The sequence below is a fragment of the Eretmochelys imbricata genome, chromosome 3, assembly GCF_965152235.1.
Source record: "Eretmochelys imbricata isolate rEreImb1 chromosome 3, rEreImb1.hap1, whole genome shotgun sequence".
Taxonomy (NCBI): domain Eukaryota; kingdom Metazoa; phylum Chordata; order Testudines; family Cheloniidae; genus Eretmochelys; species Eretmochelys imbricata.
The window spans coordinates 65323183-65350548 of record NC_135574.1 but is presented as its reverse complement, the minus strand read 5'-3'; the positions used below and the strand labels follow the sequence as shown (position 1 = coordinate 65350548).

The window sequence follows — 27366 nt, the reverse complement described above, 5'->3', positions numbered from 1 at the left end:
AAAAAAACATGTTTTTGGTTTTTTATCCACTCTGGTTGACACTGGTGGGGAGGGCAGGAAGGGGAAAAATGGAACAATAAAAGGAAGGAAGAAGAAGGAACTCTGGAGTTCTTTCTGACTGCATGTAGCAGTGGGTGGGGATATGTAGTGTTTCCCCATTAGGAGCAGCAGTGATAGAGGGAGCAGAGGAGAAGATGGCGGCAGCTGTTGTTTCTCAACCTAAATGAACCAGGGTTCTTACTGTAGCAATAACTCAGGCTTGTATATTTTTCATTAATACATTAGCTCTCTTGGTCGGTTTAAAAGCTTCATGATTCTCAAGAATATTACAATATCAAATGTGTAGTTTGGTGCATATTGGTAACAGAATATGGAAAAATCTAGCATGATCCTTGAAAAAACTGGCACTTTCTGGCTGTGTGAAGCCAGAATGAATAATCAATTGGATTTTTCATTCATAATATGGGTCTTCCAGATCAGCTTTGTAGGAATCTTCCGCAGGATTGTTAAGTGATAGCAAGCATGTGCCACTTGAGCACCAAATGATGGAACAGAACTGACCCCTTTCCCTTCACTTGGATAAAATTGACTTAGCAGAATATCCTCAGAATTCAAATACATCTAAATCTATATAATTGAATACTGTATTAACTTAATATTGAATCTATTTCCCTAAGTTAAATATCCTCACACCTTCTTGTCAACTGTCTAAATGGGCCATCTTGATTATCACTACAAAAGTTTTTCTTTTCTCCTGCAGATGATAGCTCATCTTAACTAATTAGCCTTAGCCTCACAATTTGTATGGCAACTTCCAACTTATCTGTGTATACGTGTGTGTGTGTGTGTGTGTGTGTGTGTATATATATATATAATAAAAAATCTTCTTTCTATATGTTCCATTCTATGCATCCGATCAAGTGGGCTGTAGCCCACGAAAGCTTATGTTCTAATATATTTGATAGTCTCTAAGGTGCCACAAGTACTCCTGTTCTTTTAACTTAATATGTATCTGCTGCTGAAAGCCAAAATGTTAAGCATTTTACAGATCAATTAAATGTACCTGAATGGAGTTCTATTTGTGTGTAGGTTCATCCAAATGAATTGACAAATGGCGTCATAAATGCTGCATTTATGCTTCTCTTTAAAGATCTTATCAAGCTTTTTGCATGTTACAATGATGGAGTTATTAACTTACTAGGTAAGTAGGCTGATGAAATTTTATTGTAAAGTAGTAGACTTAAGTAGAAATTAAGTTTCTCTGAGGCAACTTTAAATACTCTCGCCAAATAAAAGATGTGATGTGACTTTTTTGGTAGTCTGTTTTTTGGTTTGTTTTTATCTCAATCGGACATGCAGGTTTTCTACAGCAGTTACTCAACTAGACAAGCTATAAAAGAGTTGGATAGCAATGGAATTTGGAAATATGACTTCAAGAAGCAGAAAAAAATAGAATTCTTGCAAACACTTAATTGTTTTAGTATAAAAAAAAATTGACACTCTTGACACACTAGTATTTTTTCCAAGTGTAAAAATACCCTTTTTGTCTTGCTCATTTATTATTCAATTATAAACCCCTTGCCTTCTAAAATACCAAGAAAACAGAGCAAAAACTGGAATTTTAAATGAGGAGACTTGGGGTGGGGCTGGGATATGTTAACCTTCATAGCTGATTATTTTAGCCTTTACTTATTAGTACAGAACTTCATAAATTATGTACTCCTAACCATTACTATACAAAGTTATGATATAGACTTTAGCTGACTTGCATTAAGTATTTGGCAAGGTATCTGGGTATTGTAGTTACTTGAATCTCATAAATGCATACTGAGACTTTGTCTCTTATCAGTTAAAAATAAATCCTACTCTTAAAGTAAGATTGACGTTCAGAGACATTCTTATCAACAGGACAGCCACATGTGACAGGGTGCAGGCTCTACACTCAACCAGTGTGTTGCTTTCTCTTCTGGGTTAACAATCTGTAGGGCTGAATTTGTAATTCTGACCCCTTGCTGACCTTTTCCTTGGCTTTATAGCTTTAACTGCCCACAAGGATGGTTTCAATTATGTTATATCTTGTGATGGGGACAAGTTCACCAGGAACTTAGAGGGTTCACATACTGTGACTGTTAGTAACTGTCCAGTTGGGATGAGTTTCAACTACTGAACTGGAGAGAGATTCTAGTTTCCTTTTATTACTTTCAAGTCATCAATTTTCTCAGAATAGGCAACTCAAAGCTGATAAATTGTAGATATTTTTTATAAAACTGAGCTGATATTTTATACGTCATGAACTAAAATGTCTTGATTTTTCACCACTTCTTGTTTGTGATGGAGTTTTCTTTGAAATTCTAAACAAATTTAGAGAGCCTCTAACTTGGAAATGACGACTGTCTGTCTGAAAACTGTACCTACTGTTGCTTAGAAGAGTAACTGTCACTGTCAGAGGGTGGCTGGCCCCTTTAAAGGGAGATAGGTCTTGGTCCACCTGTGACAAAACTGATATGCTTCCCCAGGTCGGGGGAGGATGGATTAAGTCATGTGACTAAACCAGGTTGAGGTGGTGTAGAAAAAGGGGGCCTGTAGACTGCACAGTGTTGCTGCAGGAAAGGAGTCTGCTGCCATGGTCCCTGAGGAAGAGAGATTCCTTCCAGGGGGTTGTGGCTGGGTACGAAGCCCTGGCTGGAAGTTGTGTTTTATTGCTAGGGAGAAGACAAAGAAGGCAGGTCAGGCCTTGTATCTTCTTCAGCTGCTCTGAGAGCAGGAGGAGACTGTACTTCAGGGAGGAAGGGCTGTCCAGTTTAAGGCTGATGTGGGAGATTTTCTGTGTTAATTTTGAGCATTGTGCTAATGAAATCAGACGCCAAAAAGAGTGGCTGATGTGTGGGTTCATGAAAGCCTTTTGTGTTTGGAGTTCATTATGGAACCTGAAAGAGGGGAAACTGAGGCAGGGTGTCTGAGCCATGCCAGTCACAAGGGGACGGTCAGGAGACAGATGGTGCACATACAGTAACTACAGCCGTTAGCTAGCCATGGAACATTCTCTTCAATTTATCAATTTTGTGTAGTGGGTTTTTTGTTCATGGGGAAACTGCCCTTCCTGTCACATGCAATAATATGTCCTAATAAACTGCATTGGGGTAGAGAGGGTTTGTGTGCATGATATTCTCCAGGCCCTGCAAGAGGGTGCTTACCAGTAGAATAGTTTCTTCTGTTTGGCTGGGATCAAACTGCCTCCTTAGCAGGACTCCTGTGTGGAGCGGGAACAAACTTTACTTCCCCCAAACCTCTCCGTGGGAGTGGTGTGTGCGTTCAGGCATGTGCTCCTTTGCTGGTTCTAGGGAAGAATTGAGAAGCTGGACCTTACTGTTGCTGCTTCTGACCGTTGCAAAAGTGAAGAAATTGACAACTGTTTGTGGAAGGACTAATTTGGACTGAAAGCTTGGGTGTTTGGGTGTCGGGTCTTTTTTTTTTTTTTTTGGAGGGGGGCGGTACTTAAGGAATTGCAAGATTTTTATGATTGGATAAAATGTGCCTCTTTGTGGAATAGATTGTGCTTATGAAGTGTTTGTTCTTGTATTCTATTTCATAAACCTTCATGGGTTTTTCATGATGCCTCTTCGAGTGCTCAGGGTTGAAAAACCCACATCGACCCTGTTTTATGGTAATGGTTGTGAATTTGAAAAATGGGAAAATGAGAACTGTTTCAGAGTTCTGTGAACCTTATTTGGTATTGGGGAAGAAGGAAAAAAAGAGTTCCTTGAACTTAAACTACTTTCAGCTTATTTTCAAATTAGTGATAGGTACGCAAACATAAATGTACTCACTGTCTTTGTTTAAATATTTCTAAAACTAGTTTTCTGACAGCTTTAAAAACTTGGATCACAAAGATTTTCATAATGGAAATTATGAAAAATTTAAGATTTTTTTTTTAGCTGCTGGTCACGTAAGATCCTTGATAACTTTTACTAATGACTAGAAGAGCTGCTGAATTAGTTTCACAAATATGTAGAGGTAAATGAAATTAACCACGTGCACCAGTTAAACTTACTTCAGTTGTGTCATGTAGTTGTAGCTTAAGATAATGTTGCATTTTAGCTAATGGAGGAGGAGGGAAAGAGCCCTTAATAGGACCAATCAATACACCACTTAACAATTAAATTATTGAAGTATCATTTTTCTGTAAATAGGATTGCAGATGAGTGCAGATCTACCATAAATGTAGTTCTAGTGACTGACATACTGCTAAAAAGAAAATGGTTGTTCACTTTTATATTTTTCTTCCAGAGAAATTTTTTGAAATGAAAAAGGGACAGTGTAAAGATGCTCTTGAAATTTACAAACGGTTTCTGACTAGAATGACCAGAGTGTCTGAATTTCTTAAAGTTGCAGAGGTAAGTAACCTCCAGTATTATCATGAAAAATCTTAAGTGACAAACTGCTGAAGGATAAGCTATAATTTCTCCGTATCAGACTAAAAAGCACATACATAAAAATATTACTTCTATTTTCAGACGTTTGATACACTGCGTACTATTCATAGCTCAAGCAGTGCCGATTAAATCCAGGTTCTAAAGTTCTTGGTCAGTAGTGGGTTAAAGCACAAGATACGAAAACTAACCATAGCTTGTAGCATTCCATTCATGATTAGAACCACCACCTGTGCCAATGGACATTCCCTGACTTAAATGTAACCTTGAAGAGGGTGGCAGTTTTGGGGACCACAAGTGATCTTCATGAAGATCTGGTTGTCAGCGTGACACCTGAAGGTAGATTTGACACTCTTGTACAACATTCCTAGCTCAAGTAGAATATGCAGCAAGTGTGCCAATTCATAATATCCTCCTGCTCCATGGAGACTGCTTAGATTTATAATCTTCCTTTCTTCATGATGGATAAGAAGCAGATTACATTCTAAAATCAAGCAAGTGACTTTGGAGTTGAAAACTCTAAATTGGAGCGAAAGTCTCAAGGCAATGAGCTGAGACTTAAAAAATTGGGACAGAAAAATAGAAAGTCTGGGCCACAGCGCAACTGGACTAAGGGTGCTAGCAGAGATTGGTGTTTTAACATGTATTTTAGTTTTCCAAAGAGCTGAAAGGGGCATAAACAAAAGGGACCCAGGTTGAAGGGTGAAGAGGTGCTGTTCCTGCAGGGGTTCTTTCACTGATTGAGAGAGGATTAACTGGGAGTTCAAAAAGAGTTCTGAGTTCTGGATAATGCTTTCTTGAGCTCACTGCTGCTGCCTTTTCAGACCAAATGCATTAGAGCTGGAAAGTTCTGCTTGTATGTGCTAGGGAGTGCAAGACCTGAGTGAGAATTGAGGTGTGTTTAGCGGGTCGGTGCGGGGGGAGTTGTTTCTAAACTTTTTTTGCTCCCTACAAGGGAACATTGCAGCATTTTCAAGGTGTTTGGAAGGGTGAGGGAGTAGCTTGTGGGGAGAAAAATCTGTATATAAGTTACAAACTTCATAACTTAATGATTTTTAGATGTAAAGTATAAAAAGTTAGTCGAAGAGAAAATATGCCACAGTTTAGTCAATTTGAATACTTTCTGCAGTTGTAGCATATGAGCACTGCTGGTTTCTCATTTTTTTTTTTTTTTAAATCCACAGCAAGTTGGAATTGATAAAGGAGACATTCCTGATCTCACACAAGTAAGTTTCTAAATTTTGTATAAACTGATGCAATACGGAAAGACACAGTAAGCTAAAATTGTATGAGGAAAAGTCAGATAATTGGCATGTGCACTTATACGTACATTTCTTGAAACCCTTCTCAAATGCAAAAGGGAGGAATTTGCAAATTTTCAACCATTTTTGGCAGATTGATCTCTGCTGGTCATTTAATCCCAGAAGACCAGTTTCATTTTCTGGGACTATTGTCTTACAGTTTGTAACTAAATAATGAAAAGACTGCCTATCTGTTCTCCCTTGTAGACATGCAGATATATCCCACAAGGAGTGTGAGTACTGCATTTAAGAAATGGACAAAGGTGTCATCGCACCGAATTCGTGCTTTGACCTAGTTCATAATTTCACCTCTGGCAGAGTGTCTTGGTCCATAGATATAAAGAAGTTGCCATAATATGACCAAATAAGAGTATCTTAAACTTGAAAACGTGGTAAGGAGCTAAAACTAGAGGCATTCCATGATACTCAAACATGGATCCAACTCCTTACTTACGGCAACTACAAGTATTAATGTGGCATTCCTGTTTTTAACAAGAACCATAACCATCTTGGTTAATTTAATGTTTGCCTTAATGCACAGTAGTATGAACATTTTCATTAGTGAATGCAGAACAGTGTATTCAAATCAAATTATAACCTCTTGCATATCTCAATGCCTGCAAAATGGCACAGAAACTAAAAGCTCTTAATCAAACTGGAGAGCAATTGTATAAAAACCTAATGAATTTTAATAGAATATGTTCACTGCTTATAAATATATATTAAAAGCATCTAAATACTTGGTTCCCTACTATATTCCATAAATTGTTTCTTCTGATTGGAAAATATCCCTAGTGTCTTAAAGCTCAGAACTGAAATAAAGCTAAATAAAAGTTTGCATTTAACGTTTTGGCTTGAGTTGAGGAAAAATAACTGAAGCCTAAGGAATTCTTGAGGTTTTTATATAATCTAAAATACTGCATTTACAACAAATTTACTTTTTCAAATCGTTCAATTTCTATTTTAGCCTGTTAGAAGCAAAAATTGTATTACATTAAATGTTTTAAGTTTTCTTTTTTACAAAGTAATACCTCTATGTGGTGTCACAGCTTCCAGGGTAGCTGCTGCACTACTGGCCCTTCTTGGGGTCTGCGTGCACTCCCATAGATGTCAGGCCTCAGATCTTTCTCTTCTAGGGTAGAATTCTGTAATTTTTCCCACTTTTTTAGATCAGGACTTGTTACAACCCCTTGAATACCAACTATGATTACTTCAGCAGGCCCAACTGGGATTTGAATCCTGCTGTTGAGTTCTCTCCCAGAGCTGTGACTAGTAGTTAGTTCACAGGGACCACGCAGTTTTCTCAAGCAGTATTGTTCAATATTACCAGTAGGAATAAAGCCGTTTGGGACATGGGGTACAAATAAGAGGCCTGACCACATGAATCTTACACTGCTTTTAGCTTAGCTGCTCCTGGCCTAGATTCTTAGGCCTAGGGTGACCAGATGTCCTGTTTTTATAGGGACAGTCCCATTTTTCGAACTTTTTCTTATATAGACACCTATTTTCCTGCCCCCCGCCCCCTCTAGTCCTGGTTTTTTCACAGTTATCTGGTCACCTTACTTAGGCCCTGTTTAGGGAGAGGCTGCTTGCATACAGCTCTTACCTCTCCTCTAGTTTGTATCAGCCTCCTAGCATGCTGACCACTTCTCCCTCTTCCTTTCTGCCAGGACCACCTTCTAAAGTCTCTTATTTTGGGGGTCTCAGCCTTTTTGATCTCTGGTATGTCTGATGGCACCATTATTTTTTGTTAGCTGCTTTAAAGGTGTTTACCAGAAGCTCTTATCTTTCTTTCCTCCTCAGTTCTTTAACCCATTTATACTCCCCTTTGATTTAACTCTATGCACTATCATGCAGCTATACAAAACTGAACAGAGAAACAGTCTTGCATGATATTGATAAGATATTAGACACTTCCACACTTTGTCAAAGTGGATTATTAAATCTTTAGACTAAGAGGTTTTAACTTGGGCTATGGCTGTTACTAAGATCACAGGAAGCACCCAGAAATTGTTACACTGAAATTAATTCTTGGAGTACTTCTACGTATTTGCCCTTACTGTGCTGCTAAGCTTCTGCAGCCTTCAGGAAACCAGTGCCCATTGGATTGAATGAGCAGCTTCTGTCACAGAACATTCCGAACCAGTACTAAAAGGGCAGCGTATCATGTTGATATCTTAGACCCTGACTCACTAAGCACAGATGGTGCCAGTATTTCTTAATGTGAGCCCTTAAGTCAGGGTACCTGAGCGATCTTGGATCAGTATCTGGCTCCAAAGATGCCCAAGTCAAATAAACAGTCACCGAAAAATCAGGTACTAGCTCCTATTTAGTCTGTGTGGCATGGCAGGAGCAAACAATTCTGAGGCACTGAAGAAACTTGCGTCTGGGCAGGAAACCTCAGGTTGGTACCAAAGGCATCACCAGAGAGACTTGCATTTGACAACAAATGTTCCAAAAGCAGTGTCTAAATTCCACTAGATGCAGATAATCAGTCCCCTAGCACAGTGGTTCTCAACCAGGGGTACATGTTTGAAATAAAATCTTTTTATTTATTTATCTGTTTGTTTCCAGTTTTACTGCAATTTTGGTTTGGAGGTTAGCCTTTTAAAAAATGTTTTTGTTTCATGTCAAATTAAATCCTTCATTTGACCTCAGATGAAATTTTTGACTTTTTTTTGTTTGCCAAATACAAATCATGTGGGGGTCTATCTGAAATTTTTTAAATTTTTTGTTCAGCTGCTGAACAAAAGAAGCAGTTATTTCCGCAGCTCTAATTGAAATACCACTTATATTTTTATGTAAGGTGACATTACCTATGTGTTCTTAAGGCTCTGTCCACTAGGTCTATAATCGTTTCAGTGGTGAAAATAATTTTTTCCCAAAATGTCCTATGTAGAAGATTTACATGTACACAGTGCTACTCTCTCAACTTGACATCTAGGTTTGATGCTTTGCAGCCTCAAAGAAGGGAAATATAGTGGGTTTTAACTTTTCATAAATACTTCTGTTTGTTATTTCCCAACCATGTCTCTCTTGTTGGATTTTTGCTTCATATACATTTTAGTCTTTCTGGTTCAGCTTCAGGGAGTTGAAAGTTGATGTGGGAGTCTTAGTTGCTAGAAAACGTGAGGGATTTTTAATTTTAGTAGCCAGACAAAATAGATCAGTTATGCCTGTAGTGGAGAGAACAGGCTCGTGGCAGCCACCACCAAACTGAATAGAAGATTAGGCTGACTTGCTAACTTTAGAGCCATCTTCTGTGCCTAGTCATCTGTGCCAGAGATAATCCCCATAATGTGTCATAAAAACTTTTTAATAGCAAATGTTGCCAGCTGCATGCCATTAAGCTTCATATTTAACTAGTATGAGTTATTTCAAATGTTAGGGTATGTAAATAGATACAGAACCTTTCAAATCATTAAGACGGCTTGGAGTGTTGCACAACTTGGCCATGTTTGAATGTTAGCCCCTTCCCCTCTCACCTCTGTTACTTTTTCATGAAAAAATTAAGTTGTGAAACTAAATGTACTGTTTCCAATATCTTGTGTTGAGGTTCTTCAGTGTAAGTCTGACAAGAAATCCTAATGTCAAATACATGTACACTGGAATACTAAAATTGCATAGTGAATAGTTTTAATAAAGACTTGGCTGCAAGAGGATTCTACTATGCAGCGCTACTGTACATCAAATTTCTTGCCTAATAAAATGTATTAATTTCACATTGGTACCGGTGGTAGTTGTATCTTACAAAGTTGACTTTAGTTTGGCACTTGAAATAGTCTTCAGTAACTGCGTATGTGCATACTGGAAATAATAGCACTGACTTCAAGCAGGACAGATTTTTTTTTTAAATTTTCGATGCACGTATTTATACTGTGATATTAAAGAAGTTATTTATGACAAATCTTAGGTATTGCTGACAAGAGTTCTGGTTGATCTGAAAATCACTGATAATGAAAATTCCCCTTTTAAAGAATGTATCATTGATGAACTGGTAACCCTGATAAAATATTGCTGTTATTTACTGTTGTAGCTCTCAAAGGCTTCCTGTTCGCTCACTGGTCTTATGGAAATCCACTTCTCTAGGCACTATTTTTATTCTGCAGTAGCTAAGGATACTGAAACTTGTTCTTGCTTTTTTTCCTTTTTATCCACAATGGTAACAGCAGCAGCATGCCTGGGTATTTTACTTGGCTATAAAATCTGGTTATTTAAAGTCTCAAAACACCTGAGGATCTTGCATTTTAAGAAAAATGAGTGAAGTATTAGTTAAACTTCATTAGATTGAGATTTATTTCATTCTATAAAATATCTGAAATTGGAATTTTTGAATTGATTTTCTTCTGGTCCCTGAATCTTGGTTACCTGTCCTATATATTCATAAGTGTGGGGTTTTTTTTTGGGGGGGGGGGTGTTTTTAAAGCAGACTATGTAGGTATTCCATGCTATTAACTGGAAAGTGTTCAGATTCTAAGCATAGCTTTTTATAATTAATCTGGACCACTTTTAAATTTACACTTTTTTCCTTTAGTGGAAAATACTAGCTGATAAATACAACTCTAACAATTAGCCTCAAATGGGAAAAATTGTCAGTGTTTTAGCTAAAAGCTAATTTAGACTGAATGTGTACAACACACCCAACTGATATGAACATAAATACCTGTGTGGATTTTTTTTTGTAACTTTCACTTAACCTGTGGATGCCTGTGCTGTTGTCAATGTCAAACACATGATCTGGCTACAAGCATGGTGAGCACATCAAGTACATAGGATTCAATACCTGTGTAGTAAAGAAAAAGATGGCTATAACTCTGCAAAGAATAAATGTTTCAGAATTGGCTTTTTTTAAATAATTGCTTTTTTGTCTTGATATTTCCAGCATGAAAATACATTTTTTTTCTTTACACAATGGAGTGGACTTAGGGTTATAGCATGAGCATGCAAACTGGTTATATATAGCTAGCAGAAGATTTAAATTGCCCTGATAACCTTAAGGTTCCCATCATTTAGTGTGGTTAAAGAAAAAAATGTGCACCTTTTTTTACATTCACTTTCTAGGCTCCCAGCAGTCTTATGGAGACCCTTGAACAACATCTAAACACGTTGGAAGGGAAAAAACCTGGAAACAGGTAAAATGATGCAATTACATGCGTAGAACTAGATTAAAAATTCATCAAGCCCAAAATGGAAGCCGCTCCAGGCCAGAGAGGCCACCCAGCATCCAGAGCTTCCCCTTTGCTTCTTATTGAAAGAAGAGATGGCTCTTGGTTCCACCTCGCTTCTCTCCTAGAGCAACACTTGGATACTAGCCATCTTTAATTCTTCAGGCTGTGTTGATTGCTGCAAAGAACTTAAATGTGGCAGCTCTGAAAGACTGCTGAAGAGAGAAAGTGGTCTGTGTATCACTGTTATCTCTGCTGGAACTTCCATGGAAGTAGGAGAAGCCTGGTGATGTGCGACTCCATTTGCCCACTGGGAGTACAGCAGCATGACACTGTGCTCATCCCAGTATTTGCTGTTCCTCTAATTTGTACTGGGTCTACTTCCCCATATTTGACTTTAAACGCTGCTTGAGATTTCATTTTTTTCGCATCATTATGACCATACAAGCAATGCCTTTTTCAGCTATTTTAAGATTTCCCTGTGTTTACCTGAAACAAGTATAACCTATGCAAATGTAATTCTGCTTTGTTTTGACACCAACTAATTAGACATAAATATTGAAGCCCTCACTTATGTCATTCATGATTCACTTTTCAGAACAGACTAATCATGTTGTTTAACTAGGATCATTGACTTCTCAGATGTTTTCTATTTACAAGAGCTGCCTAATGGAGTTCTTAATTTCACCAAAAAAAAAAAAGTATATACACTGCAAAATAATGGAATCCAGTTATCTTGTATTGCTTTTGAACAGTGATCATTTTGAGGAAGAATAAGTTGGTTCTTCTCCATTACTTTATTTGCTTTCTTTGTTCATATTTGTAAAAATTCTGTTTGCTGGGCAGATTTTTCTAATTGTCTTGCAGCTTCTTATCTAGATATTTATCTTAACTGTTCTTTTTTTGAGAAAAAAGTTAAAGTGCACTTAACCTATGCATTCTTTCTCTTTCTGTATGTCTGTTCGCTGCGCAATTTAGTGAAGGGTAAGTTTGTATATATTCTTGTTTGCATGCATATTTAAATGCTCATATTATTGAGGAGATTGACTGATCAAATCTTGCCAGTTTCTATGATTAAGTTGTTTTTTCATGAGCTTTGTATATATTTGTGTTCACTGATATTTGCAACTGATCAAGGAATATTTGCTTCCTCTTGCACAAAGAGGAATATCTAATAGTGTATTTCAGAGCTAGTTGTCTTAACCACAAAATTTAAATACATGAAAAAGTATCTGGTCAATTTTACAACTGTGTATGTACCTTGAGGTTAAACTGGGTACAAAAAATTGACTATCAGATTAGTAAAAAAGCTTAGCCTAGAAGTGAGAAAATTGACTCCTAACTATTTAGAGAGACAAGTGGATGAGGCAATATCTTTTTATTGGACCAGTTTTTGTTGGTGAAAGACACGCGCTCTCGAGCTTACACAGAGCTCTTCTACAGGTTTTTTTTACACAGCTGAAGCTCTGAACAAAGAGTTAATGTCATGGTATGAAAGCAGCAATCAGTGAAACAATTACAATTACAAGTGAGACAATGCACCGCTACAAACTAGGGACCGAATGGCTCGGCAGCAGTTCTACGGAAAAGGACCTAGGGGTGACAGTGGACGAGAAGCTGGATATGAGTCAGCAGTGTGCCCTTGTTGCCAAGAAGGCCAATGGCATTTTGGGATGTATAAGTAGGAGCATAGCGAGCAGATCGAGGGATGTGATCGTCCCCCTCTATTCGACGTTGGTGAGGCCTCATCTGGAGTACTGTGCCCAGTTTTGGGCCCCACACTACAAGAAGGATGCGGATAAATTGGAGAGAGTCCAGCGAAGGGCAACAAAAATGATTAGGGGTCTGGAACACATGACTTACGAGTAGAGGCTGAGGGAACTGGGATTGTTTAGTCTGCAGAAGAGAAGAATGAGAGGGGACTTGATAGCTGCTTTCAACTACCTGAGAGGTGGTTCCAGAGAGGATGGTTCTAGACTATTCTCAGTGGTAGAAGAGGACAGGACAAGGAGTAATGGTCTCAAGTTGCAGTGGGGGAGGTTTAGGTTGGATATTAGGAAAAACTTTTTCACTAGGAGGGTCGTGAAACACTGGAATGCGTTACCTAGGGAGGTGGTAGAATCTCCTTCCTTAGAAGATTTTAAGGTCAGGCTTGATAAAGCCATTGCTGGGATAATTTAATTGGGGATTGGTCCTGCTTTGAGCAGGGGGTTGAACTAGATGACCTACTGAGGTCCCTTCCAACCCTGATATTCTATGATTCTACTCTTTTTATAATAAATAAACTATCTATGCACAGGAAATGCACAGCTTAACTCTGCCTAGTAGTGACAGCATGAGGTAGGAAAATGTATGAAAAAGCTCGAATATGTCTTTACATGAGTTTAATCTAGGACCACAAGCATTAAAATGCCTTAATTAAAACTGTATGGTTATTGCATGATGTCACCACAGGGCAGATTTTAGTCTAGGTGTCCTAACTATGCGTTGCCATATCTTTACATATTTGGGCTTCTTTTAAGTATAATCTTAGATATGAATTTCCTGGGTTTTTAATGTTTGGTTTTTTATGTTAAATACAATAGCTCTGTAACAATTTTAATCTTAAATCACTGATATGTATGCCTTAAATGCCACCTTCCCATAGAGCTATATATTTCAGATATAACTGACAGGAGCTAAGGCATAGCTGATCTTGGCTTTTGTAGCTTTCTGGGAGCTTAAAAATAAGAGATCTGACCCCCCTGAAGTGTCTTCCTGTTCCACAGTGATTCATATGCCAACCCTTCCCAGCCACTACAGGCTGGGGGCATGGCTGGGAAAGAGGTAAGGCCAGGCCACCACTTCACCCCAATAATCCCCAGCTTTACACGTCTGCCTTTGGCCCCATGAAGTTGCTGCCTTACTTACCATTCTTGTGTAAAGTACATCTGGTCTGGACTGTAAGACTTGGCCTAGGATGTCAAATGCCACAAACAGTACTAAACATAGGCATTAGTATTTCACATCTTAAAGCTTCTCTTTATTTCCTAAAATGGCAGACTTTGAGTTAAATTCCAGCATGTATTGATTTTGAAATGGCTTTTAGACAAGTCCAGCATACTTGTTTGTTTGTAATTATGGTTACATAATTTTTTAATGAGAATATGGAAAACTATTTTAATACTATTCTGATGTTTCTTCAGCATGCTTTCCTAAAATGTACTTAACACGAAAATCTTCATTACATTCTCTTTTTTTAGGTCTGGCGCTCCTTCTCCCTTGAGCAAGGTAAATATTAATAACTTATGTACTAAAGATTGATTGCGCTCAGTCAGCATGTGCTTTTAAACTACCCTTAGAGTTAAAAGTGCTTAAGAAAACTTCTTTATTTGGGTCTGTGTGGCTTTTCTTTTATAAAAAACAAAAAATACCTCTGCCCATCCCAAGCTCTAGGCAACCTACTGTCAGTTTTAAAAAAAAAAAAGAGGGGGGCGGGCAGGGGCACAAACAATTAAACCACTGTAAAAAAGGGATTAGAGACCTTCTCTTGAATTTTAAGCTGCTAATTTATGGTGGCTGAGAATACTTCATAGCACTTGAAAGAATGTTGAACTGCCTTGCCAGGAAATGGCAATCAAGTGCTATGTGAAGGCATAACGGAAGTCCACACCTTCAACTTGGCCTTTCCCATTTCCCAGTGAGAAGCTGACTCTGGCATGTCAATTTCTCTTCCCTAATCCTTTTCTCTGGTGGTATATTTGCTGTGAGGAGACTGCCCTTTTGAGTTCTCCTCTATTTGATTTTCTATCCCCTATTTGGCTGTTTTCAGATCACTGTTTTCTCCCCCGCAAATGTCTCCATCGTTTTGTTATAGAAATTCTAATACCAAGCAGCATCCAGCCTTATCCAAATGAACTTAAAGGACATGGGCACTGCCTCTCTCTGAGGCCTGGTCACGTCAGCTCAGAGGACAGGGTCTCTGCAAATATTTGACATCAGTCTGTCAGTGCCCAGGAAGCATGACTCAAGTCATTCATTCATTCATACACTGAAATCATTCTGTAGATCAAACTTGTATGCACTAAAGGCTTCCACAAAGACAGGGGATCAAATAGTCAACTCACTAGGAGTAAGGTGGCTGTTGTGAATTTTCAGTTGTGCAAAGTGTTTCAACAGCTTTTAATGCCTACTTCTTCCAAGGAATATAGAAGTAGTAATACCTACCTCTTGTATAGCCTTTTCGTCTGTAGATCTCAAAGTGCTTTACAAAGGAGGTCAATATCCTCATCCCTATCTTACAGATGGGGAAACTTAGGCACAAAGAGGTAAAGTGACTTGGCTATCTGTGATGGGGATATTAGATGGGGTGAGATCTGAGTTACCCAGGAACGAATTTTTCTGTAGCATCTGGCTGGTGAATCTTGCCCATATGCTCAGGGTTAGCTGATCGCCATATTTGGGGTCAGGAAAGAATTTTCCTCCAGGGCAGATTGGAAGAGGCCCTGGAGGTTTTTCGCCTTCCTCTGCAGCATGGGGCACGGGTCACTTGCTGGAGGATTCTCTGCTCCTTGAAGTCTTTAAACCACAATTTGAGAACTTCAATAGCTCAGACATAAGTGAGAGGTTTTTCGCAGGAGTGGTGGGTGAAATTCTGTTGCGTTGTGCAGAAGGTCAGACTAGATGATCATAATGGTGCCTTCTGACCTAAATATCTATGAATCTAGTATATTCAGCCAGGCCTAGAACTCAAGTCTTCTGACTCCTAGTCCAGAACTCTGTCCATTAGGCAACACCACCTCCATGTACTGACATTGTGCAAGTGTTCCAAGGGCAGACTTCAGGCCCAAAATCTCAGAGCAGGGCTCTGAGATAGGCTCCAAACATCTGACAGCTGCAATGTATATGGTCACATTCTCATAACCCTGCTGCTCCAGAGACTGTGCCCCAAGGCAAGTCTGGCCACACCTAGATCTTCTGAAAAGTGGTGACTCCCTGAAAGATTGCCACATATGGACTAAGAGTAAAGTATCAAAGGATTGTTATTTGGCAGTGTTCCCAGACTTCCCTTGTATATCTTTGGGGAGATACCTGTCTTCCTTGGTCTGAGGAAAATCGTAGAAGATTAGGGTTAGAAGAGACCTCACAAGGTCATCTAGTCCAACCCCCTGCTCAAAGCAGGACCAACACCAACTAAATCATCCCAGCCAGGGCTTTGTCACTCAAGGTCTTAAAAACCTCTAAAGATGGAGATTCCACCACCTCCCTAGGTAACCCATTACAATGCTTCACCACCCTCCTAGTGAAATAGTGTTTCCTAATATCCAACCTAGACCTCCCACACTGCAACTTGAGACCACTGCTCTTTATTCTGTTATCTGCCACCACTGAGAACATCCGAGCTCCATCCTCTTTGGAACCCCCCTTCAGGTAGTTGAAGGCTGCTATGAAATCCCCCCTCACTCTTCTGCAGACTAAACAAGCCCAGTTTCCTCAGCCTCTCCTCATAAGTCATGTGCCCCAGCCCCCTAATCATTTCCGTTGCCCTCCGCTGGACTCTCTCCAATTTGTCCACATCCCTTCTGTAGTGGGGGCCCAAAACTGGATGCAATACTCCAGATGTGGCCTCACCAGTGCCTAATAGAGGAGAATAATCACTTCCCTCGATCTGCTGGCAATGTTCCTACTAATGCAGCCCCATATGCCGTTAGCCTTCTTGGCAACAAGTACACACTGTTGACTCATATCCAGCTTCTCATCCACTGTAATCCCCAGGTCCTTTTCTGCAAAACTGCTGCTTAGCCAGTTGGTCCCCAACCTGTAGCAGTGCATGGGATTCTTGTCCTTGTTGAACCTCATCAGATTTCTTTTGGCCCAATCCTCCAATTTGTCTAGGTCGCTCTGGACCCTATCCCTACCCTCCAGCATATCTACCTCTTCCGCCCACTTCTACCCCCCAGCTTAGTGTCATCCACGAACTTGCTGAGGGTACAATCCATCCCATCATCCAGATCATTAATAAAGATGTTGAACAAAACCACCCCAGGACCGACCCTTAAGGCACTCTGCTTGATACCGGCTGCCAACTAGACATAGAGCCGTTGATCACTACCCTTTGAGCCTGAAAATCTAGCCATCTTTCTGTCCACCTTTATAGTCCATTCATCTAATCCATACTTTTTTAACTTGCTGGCAAGAATACTGTGGGGGACCGTATCAAAAGCTTTGCTAAAGTCAAGATATATCATGTCCACTGGTTTTTCCCCATATCCACGGAGCCAATTATCTCTTCATAGAAGGCAATCCAGTTGGTCAGGCATGACTTGCCCTTGGTGAATCCATGTTGACTGTTCCTGATCACCTTCCTCTCCTCCAAGTGCTTCAAAATGGTTTCCTTGAGAGCCTGCTCCATGATTTTTTTCCAGGGACTGAGGTGAGACTGACCAGTCTGTAGTTCCCCAGGTGGTGGTTCTTCCCTTTTTTAAAAGGTGGGCGCTATATTTGCCTTCTTCCAGTCGTCCGGGATCTCCCAAATCGCCACAAGTTTTCAAAGATAATGGCCAGTGGCTCTGCAATCACATCAGCCAATTCCCTTCGCACCTTCAGATGCATTAGATCTGGACCCATGGACTTGTGCATGTCCAGCTTTTATAAATAGTCCTTAACATGTTCTTTTACCACTGCTCACCTCCTCCCCACACTGTGTTGCCCTGGACAACAATGTGGGAGCTGATCTTGTCTGTGAAGACTGAGGCAAAAAAGCATTGAGTACTTCAGCTTGTTTCACATCTGTCACTAGGTTGCCTCCCCCATTCAGTAAGGGTCCCACACTTTCCCTGACCATTTTCTTGTTGCTAACATAACTGTAGAAACCCTTATTGTTACCCTTCACATCCCTTGCTAGCTGCAACTCCAGTTGTGTTTTGGCCTTCCTGATTACACCCCAGGCATGCTCAAACTGGAGCTCTGAGCAATCATACTGCTCTCCTACATACAGTGCAACTCTTCCACCTTTCCTCACTTGCTTGTCTTCCTGAACATTTTATGAGAGTGCTCCAGTCATGTGAGCTACCCCACCAAGTCTCTGTTGTTCCAATCACATCACAGTTCTTTGACTGTGCCAGGACTTCCAATTCTTCCTGCTTGTTTCCCAGGCTTTTTGCATTCATGTACATGCACCTATGATAACTAGCCGATTGCCCTGCTTACTCAGTATGAATCAGGAGGCCCCCACTGTTGCACCCTCCTCCTTGTTTCCTCCTGGTATCCCACTTACCTCGGGGCTTAGGTCACTGTCCTCTAGTGATCCTAGTTTAAAGCCCTCCTCATTAGGTTAGCAAGCCTGCCTGCGAAGATACTCTTCCCTCTTTGTTAGGTGGACCTTTGCCTCTTGGTTTGGAAAACATGATTCTTAAAATTCTTGAACCTGTGGCCCAAAAAGCCTTCGTTTTCCAACAGACTCTGCAGTGAACGACATGCAGCTCTATCCACATTCCAACCCAATATCCATCAATAACAGGTGAAAATACCTAGATGGAAATGTCCAGATGCATCACTGTGACTATTCTTGGGGTACCCAGGACTGAGTCACCTTGTTACCCCTCTGCCGTCAGCGTGAGAGAGACTTGATTATGCTTAATTGTATATCAGCTCACTGACACCACCAGCCTGTTAACCACCCAAGCACTCTCCTCTGGGTATTGCCAGCCCATACTTTGCCTTGCAGGTTACCAATAGGTGCACCCCAGTTCCTGATCTCCCCCACCCCCTGGTTGAAGCATTCCCTGTTATTGTCCAGCCCTTGATCCACCGAACTCTGGCAGAAATACCAGGTCTGCTGTCCCAAGGAAACAGTGTATACACCAGCTTCTGTGATTCAGTTCAGGATCAGTACCTCGCTTAATATCATGGCACTGTAGACATATTTATAGTGAAAACAAGGGTAAGTTTATTACCAAAGGTTCAAGTAATATGGTCAAGGATATTGTAAACAAATGGTTACGTATAAAACAAAATTGTAACATGCTTTCTAGAGATTAAACGTAACTAAAAAGTTAACTTGTCTAAAGACTTTTGCAGCATCTTCATCCAAGATTCTGTTTTCATGAATGTAAACGCACTGGCCACTTACTTCATAGGTGAAGGATAAGGGGGTGTCATCTTTGCCTTCCCCTTGTATCCCTTTTGTTCACTGTCCGTACTCTGTACTATGGACACACCCCACCCAGAATTAGTTTTTCCTGTGTGCTGCTGCCTTGTTGACTTCACATTTCTTCAATGCGTTCATCTGTAAATAAGCATCCAGTTTAGCTTACAATGCTTAGTGTACATCCAAGAGAGGTGAATAAATATCATATGTCTGCCAGAAAAACTGTTTCTCCGCCTCTGCTGAGGACTCGTACCTTGACACAGACTCCAAGAACATATTTTCATTGTTTATGTGCGTAACTCCTTACAAAGTATCTGTAGGTACATTTCACAATGATACTAAAAACCAGTGTGACTCCAGCTTTTATTTAAGACTTCACATGGCATTCTGTGGTGAACCAGAATGTACATACAGGAATTGGGACTTTCCTGTAACTCCCTTGCCTGCTGGCATTAAGGGGCTATTGGGTTACAACCATGTACTATTGTGTTAAGTCTTCATTACTTGTGATTGCAGAATACAATAACAAGCCCTAGTCAAGGGGATGCATGACTCTGTGTCCCAGACAGTAATTCCAGATTATTCTGATGGAAAAATCTTTAGTCCTTTTCAAGTACCTACACTGCTAACAGTTGGACTGACTTCTGCAAGGTGAATTACCGAGTGAAGAACTGAAGAGCGGCCTGAGTCTTTGATTCTGTTACTCTGAATAGGTGGTTGTAGTTACAATTGATAAATGCAGCAGTCTTTAAACCTACTTTCATGGTATATCTTAATGTTTGCAATCTGTCAAATGAGGGCAGCTGCCTCAAAAGTGAATTCTTGTAGCGGTGCACAACAGAGAACGGTGGGCTTTCCTGACAGTACATTAGTAATAGGAGAATCTGCTATATGACCACAGAAGTTAACAAAGCTATAGTTAAGTTTTTGGCCTGTTCTCACAGCATTAGTTATATTTTGATACCAGATAGTGTTACATCAGTAATAGCTTAAATATTTAAAAGGAACTGCTGTTGATATAAAGCTTTTCAAATTGCCCATAAAATCCTGCAAAGCAGCTCTGTGGGAATCCAACTTTTTGGAGATAACAACACTTCATTTTACACATAACTTGACCTATTTTTGAGATGGATCTCACTGTGTATTGTACCCTCCCCCACATTCTTGGGTTATCCATTATGTAGGATTTGATCTAAACCTCTCTCACCATTTGGAAGCTTGTTCCTGGATCATCCTGATTTCTCTACCCCCGAGGAGGAAGCATAGTATCTTCATTCCTAATTTTCTTCTCCAGCCACATAAACTGGATTACTGTTTTTACCATGAGTATATACTTACCCACTTCCTAAATAACCCCAAATCCCTTGTATATTTTCTTGCAGTTCTGCTTTTAATACTCTTATGAAAGGGTAATATCTCTCTCTTCCCATGGGCAGTCTCACTTCAAAATTCTTAAACATCACCCATACTCCTAGCCTTGAGGAGGTGTGTTGATCTGTCCAAAGTACCATCAAATGAGGAACTTGTTTGTCTGTAATTGTTGTCTGAACATACAATAATATTTGATTTGCTTTTATGTTCCCAATATTTTTCTTGATAGAATTTCTCAGTTTAGCTGTTCCTCCCCAGATATTACTTTCCCGGGGAACAACCATGTGATTTCCTGATTGGTGATACTGGCACTTCTCATCTTCAGAGCATTTTACGCATTAAAAACTAATTTGACTCTGATTGTTAACTCTTCATTATTCTTGTTCCCTTTACCCTCTATCTCCACTCAGACAAAGCACTTGAGGTGCTGTGCAATGATTCATAGTGGAACAGTACAGTATCTTAAACAGAATCCTCTTACCAAAAAAGGGTATTTCTGACAAAAGAAATACAGAAACAAAGTGCCAACAATTATGTTTTCTGTTTAACATATTTTAGTGGGTGGGGAACTAGAATCATTTAAAAGTTGGAGGATGGATGGGACAGAAATTGACTTTCCCTCTATTTGTATAGAAAAAATAACCTCCAATACTTCCGCCACCAGCATAAGACTTAATGTGGAATCTTCTTAAAGGTGGATGGTGGCAAACTGTTGATCCCTGTCAGGGTAAAGAAATTTGAGACTACAAACTTTAGCCATTAGAGCCACAGACAGTGTTTGGATGTTGCACCTAAGAGTAGGTATCTCCCAATAATATCTTTAACTGTTATAGAGAGAGTTGCCTGTAATAAGTTGTTTTAACAAATCGTAATCTTGGGTCTGTTTACTTCAGTTCATGAAATGCTCAAAGTATTTTCTTTTAAACTGGTTTATCAAACTTCTCAGGTTGGAGGGTATGTAGTGGAAAGTAGTGATGTACAAACGTATAAGCATGTCTAGTACAAAGAAACAAGGCACATAATAACTTTTTTTTTTATAGTTGACCATTTTTTCTTTTCTGAATTGTACTGAAACTAAATGCATAGGGTGAATAACTTGCATCTCCAAGAGAACAGATAAGTTTGGAAAGGCAGGGTTTAAGAAGCTTACCCAGTGACCAGACATCCCCCATGCAAGTAAAGGATCCCATAAACAGAGCACACAATTAGTTAAGTAGTGTTCTGTACTTGTGTGGTTTTTCAAATTTGCTAGTCCATTAAAGCATTTCTTATTTAAGAATATTTGTCTTGCTCAGTCTTCGAAGGAAAAGCAAGTGCACTCTGTAGGGAGACTTGATTTCCTTGTGTTGTCCCCAGATTAATTTTGAATCACTAGAAAATTTCATTTTTGTATTAGAGGTAATATTAGTTTGTAAGGTATACTTGAAAGCCTATGCTAGTTTATATATTGATGATGGCACTACCTTTTTTGAGTGATATGTTTTGATTTGTCTCCAGTCTTCTCCAGCCACAACTGTTACATCTCCTAATTCTACCCCAGCAAAAAGTATTGATACCTCTCCACCAGTTGATCTCTTTGCAACTTCGTCTACAGCAGCTCCAGTCAGGTTAGTTCTGCAATATGTTAATCGTGAACTGTGTTCATGTGTTGCTCACAGACCCTTTCCCATTTCACATTGTGGATTTTAAAAACTAAGCATGTTGCATAGTTTTGGGAAATGCTGTGCCTGCTATACAAATTCCAGATCTCTGGAGTTATACCAGTTACAGCTCTACAGTTTTTAGTCACTGGACTCATTCACAATTTTTAGTTTACTTAACACTGATGCATAGTATGTTTGTGGAATGGTATGGCATTACAGCTGTACAAACACTAGATTTATGACTAATTCCAAGAAAACTGAAATTAGTTGCACAGCTACTTTGGGCAGTATGCAATATCACAACCATTAAGCACTGCTACTTCATATAAACAAACATAAGTTCTGTTTGACTAAAATATATGTTAATGGAAAAAGTGCTAATTTTATTGATTTTTATTTCTACTTTGTTAACCTTAAATATTAATCTTCACATCTAAATAGACATGCTGAACAAAATTAACTAACTTTTTCCCTTCAGCCTTTTTGAAGGGTGACTTACTGAAATTGATTAGTTTGTGATATAGCTCTAAAAGGAGCCCTTGATATTAACTTTCTCCCTGTTGCCTGTTCAGTACCTGGTGCATAGGTCGATGGCTTTCTGACCTAAGGGATAGAAATATTTTGGAAGATAGTTGCTGTGACTGAAAACAGAGTTCCATTCCTATTGGTCCTAAAAGGGGTTTGATTTTCTTTTTAGAAATTCTGCAGCAGTATTTCCGCTATTGTACTTTGTCCTACAGTATTACTGCAGTTCAACTGTGTCCTCTAGAGACACATAACAGTACCAGTGTCCAGTAATATAAATACATGGTTAGGAACGATGGTGTCCTCTCTCCAGGTGCTGAATACCTTCAGCATTTATTGAGCTAAATGCGTATTAAAGGCATTTAGTAGCTTCTGCAGGATTAGGTTGTGATCCAGAAAAATAGTTGCTTTACAGTGGTTTGACAGCCTAATCTTGTTCACAACATTTACACTCCAGTGTAACCTGGAACACCTTTTACTTTGCAGAATTATTCAAATGCCTGTAATACTACAGATTTGGTTTTTTCTCCCCCCCCCCCCCCCCCCCCCCCCCCCCGCCCTCTTCCCCTCTACTGCCAATAGCACTTCCAAACCATCCAGTGATCTTCTAGATCTTCAGCCAGATTTCACATCTACTGGGCAAGCAGCTCCAACTGCTCCAGCAGGAGCAACTTCATGGGGAGGTAAAGTACCTTTTTATTTTACACTCTTTCCCTTTTAATCTCACTCTTAGATTGGCAGCTGAACTGAAACTTGACTTTCCCTACTATTATGAAAAGAACAAACCATGTTCCAAACTCACTAGCTTCAGCTGACAAAAGTGAGTGGATCTCGGTGGACTGTAGGCTCTTTGTAGTAGAGAATCTTCTAGGAGTGGATGTGCAGCCATACAAGCTGTCAACAGTCCTTATCCTATGGGGTAGTCAGAGTGTGGAGCCCAAAAACAGCTGGGAAGGAGATTGGGGGAGGGGGGAGCTTGGAACAGCCTGGTGGTGTGCTGATTAAGTAAGGATGCGGCATAGGGAGAGGAGTCAAAAGACCAGAGTTCTAATCTATGTCAGTGGCTCTGCCAGTGACTTGATATATGACTGGGGGTAAGTCACTTAACAACAGTTTTCCCTGCAGGCAAGTGAGATCTGTAGAAGAAAGGCACCATGAAAATTCCCAACTATTGGCTCTATTACTTCTTGGATTTCTTAATCAGCCCTTGCTCAGTGAGTGGTGGTATTTTTTTAGTTGGCCTGTAAGTGTATTAACAATCTGAGGAATCCTAAATGTTGAAACACTATTTCCTGAAATACTTACAGCTGAACAAAACTGCTGTTATCTGCAGCCATATCTGCATAGCCACGATATGCAAAATCTTAAAAAATTTCAGTTCGGGCTAATGCTACTCTATATCAGAAACATTTCATGGACTCAAATTCTCTCTGAAATTTCTAAGGAAGAAGAGGCCTCTTGGGCAATGTATTTATATATCTGGTCAGTATTTGCTCTGATTTTTGAACTCTTAGAGCAGCAACTCTTGTGGATCTTTGAGCTCTAAAGTTTTTTCCGTATTAACCACCTATTTTCAAAGATCTTAAGGCCAGAAAGGAAAATTATGATCAACTCGTATAACCTTCTTTCTACATAATACATGCTGTAGAATGTCACCTAGTTATTCCTGCATGAATCCTATAACTTCTGGTTAAGATAGAGTATATCCTTTTTAAGGACATCAAGTCTTGATCCAAAGACTTCAAGTGATGGAGAATCTGCCACATCACCACATAAGTTGTTCCAGTGGTTAATTCCCCTCTGTGTTAAAGATATAACAAGAACCAGTGGTTGGGAGCCGGAGCTAGACAAATTCACAATTGTCCCTTCTATGTAGATACTTATAGACCATGACTTCTTAATCTTCTCTTGGATAAACTGCATAGATGAAGCTTTTTTCATCTTCCTTGGTAAAGCAGGTTTTCTAGACCTCAAGTCATTCTTGTAGTAGTTTTCTGAACCTTTTTTCCAATCTGTCCACATCCTTTTTAAAGCATGGATAACAGAACGGGATACAGTATTCCAGTAATAATCTTACTAATACCGTCTATGGGGGTAATAATACCTCCTTACTTCTCAATATTCCCTCTTGTACATCTAAGGGATGTGTTTCCTCTTAGCCATTGCATTGCACTGGAGCTCATGTTTTGTTGGCTATCCACTATGACCGCAAGTCCTTTTCTGTATTTCATAGTATTTGTCCCCTCTCTCCCAGGCCTATAAGTGTGACCTACATTCTTGGTTCCTAGAAGTATGACCTTACATTTTAACATAGTTAATGCATGTTCAAGTGACTCCAGCTTACCATGCATTTCAATTCAGTGTGTAGAACTGACTTATCCTTGTCTGCTCCACCAGTTTTAATCATCTGTGGATTTTATTGGCAATTATCAATGATCTGGAAGAAAACAAGATTTAGATGTGGAATAGCATTGAGTCCAAAACAGATGGCAATAGGTCCCCACTAACAATTCCCTCAGTGAATGTTGTTTACTCATTTACAGTTATTTCTTTAGCTAGCTAGCTAGCCAGCTTGTAACAGATTTAATATGAGCATTGTTTTTTGTATAGTGTTAATTTTTAATTAGTCATGAGGGATCAAGTGAAATACCTTATAGAAATCTACATATGGTCAACGTATGCCTTTATCAACCAAACTTTAATCTCCTCTCAAAAAAAAAAAAAGGCCAAACTTGATTATTTTATCTTTCATAAAAATATATTGTCTGGAAATAATTATGCAGCCATGCTTTAATTCTTCATTGATGGCATCCTGTATTGGCCTTTCTATGATTTTGTCTTGGATCATGGTCAAGCTAAGCACCCTGTAGTTACCCAGGTTATCGTATTTACCTTTTATAAATAGTAACATATTAGCTTTTATCCAGGTCACTGGATTTTTTTAAATATCAACGTCACAAACATCTCAGCCAATTCCTCCAAAAATCCTTAGGTGCCAATTATCTGCAGACTTAAATTCACAATTGTTCTTCAGCATTTTTAAACATCCTAATTACAGTTTAAGTAGAAAATATTTCATTATCATGTGAATGTCCTCCAACTTGTTTCTGCATACAGAACAAAAATATTTTTGAACTCTTCTGCCATATCTATGTCACTGACAATTTTAGCATCCTTATCTGGTAGTGTACCTATAACACAACTAGGATTTCTTTTGTTCCTGATGTAATAAGTTCCTTCTTATTTTCTTCTAACCTACTGAATGTAATTTTTAATACCCTTTTAACCATTTTATTAGGAAAGCACTTGTTTTGACAAATTAGAATAAAAAATAATTCAAGAAGTCTACTTTACCATCGGCAGTAATACAAATATGGTGACCTGTTAAATATGTAGAACTCTGTGTGAGATAATATGCTAATGGCAAGGAATAACTCTGTGCCTTACTCTGACACATCCTTCAAGCAATTGGCAAATCCATTAAAGTATTATGTACCGGAATAGGTTGCTTTTTATATATTTTGTGAGGTTTCTTTATTTTGAAACTGGGATTTATTTTTTCAGTCTTGGGGGGTGAGAGGTAAATTTCACTTAATTTTAGAGCTAATTTTAAATCCTAACTAAATATCCAGGACTCCATAAGAGAATGCAAGCCGTAAGTAAATGTATTTTAGATGCTCTTCCTGTTGCTATACTGAAATTTGCACACTGTGGAATACGTTTTCATAAAAGCTAGGCTTCCTTTCCCATGGGGTACTCTGGGCTTCCCATCCACTTCCTTCCTCAGTGCTCTTGCATCAGTTACTGCAATTCAGCAGAGGAAATCAGAATGCTATTATTTTCCAGTATTTGTACAGCTCCACTTGTCAGGTATAGGGAAATTGTTGGAAAGCAACAATAGATGTTCCTGCTTCTACTCCCTGTCCCTCTCTGGGTTATGTGCCACCTGCATTCAAAGCCAGATCAACTCATCAAATGGTTTAGTGATTCAGACACAAGTGGGGAGGAGAAATAAAAATGAGGTTTCTCCTGATCAGAGTCAAATTTTAAATGGTCACTAGGTAAAATAATTAAAGAAACTTATACTGTCCTTAGGTCTTAAGCGTTAATTGTAAACAAAAGCCTATTTCACTTCAACTGGATATGCGGGCTGCCTTCTTTTAAGAAAGGGGAGGATAGTTCAGCAAGGTATATGGTGATTGCTTTCGGTTCCAAATGTCCATCCCCCACTGCTTCTAGCTGTCTCCTTTTTTCACTGGTGTTCCAACATACCTTATACTACACACCACAACCACCACAGAACTCTGTAAGAATAGGGACTGCCTGAGGGCATTGTTTATCACAGTATGCCATTGTCAACTTCATCTCTTTACAATGTAAAATTAAAATAATAATAAACTAAAGAGTATGAGATGGGATGCACAAGTATGGAGTATTTCACCATTCACATAAACCCTGTGCTATAGTTGACGGTATGCATCTGATGAAGTGAGCTGTAGCTCACGAAAGCTCATGCTCAAATAAATTGGTTAGTCTCTAAGGTGCCACAAGTACTCCTTTTCTTTTTGCATTCTAGAACAAAGACATGAATAGAGCAGAAAAAATTGGACAAATTAAATTTATAACTGGTCAAGGCTCTTCGTTCGTCCAGACCTCTTCCTTTGCATCAGTCTAAGCAGCAGCTCTAACAAGTATTGAGAAGTTGAGTCTACTTACGTCTTCATATGCTAACATACTCCTTTCTTTCAGCAATGCCAAGCAGTTGTAATGTGTGAACCAAAAGTTTTAACATTCTCTTGTAGC

General features: G+C 39.2%; 1 protein-coding gene across 25 annotated transcripts in view; it reads left to right on the top strand.

Moving 5' to 3' along the window:
- Positions 1-27366, top strand: part of SNAP91 (synaptosome associated protein 91) — a 134597-nt gene that overhangs the window by 64279 nt on the left and 42952 nt on the right. For 16 of the 25 annotated variants that reach the window (XM_077811656.1, XM_077811655.1, XM_077811657.1 and 13 more), the window contains exons 6-12: positions 1090-1201; positions 4288-4394; positions 5615-5656; positions 10793-10863; positions 14139-14166; positions 21893-22002; positions 23146-23246. In XM_077811656.1, the coding sequence (XP_077667782.1) occupies positions 1090-1201; positions 4288-4394; positions 5615-5656; positions 10793-10863; positions 14139-14166; positions 21893-22002; positions 23146-23246 (571 nt within the window). Of the gene's footprint in view, positions 1-1089; positions 1202-4287; positions 4395-5614; positions 5657-10792; positions 10864-11874; positions 11881-14138; positions 14167-21892; positions 22003-23145; positions 23247-27366 lie in introns of all 25 variants that reach the window. The other 9 variants (XM_077811659.1, XM_077811658.1, XM_077811654.1 and 6 more) reach the window with 2 other exon arrangements.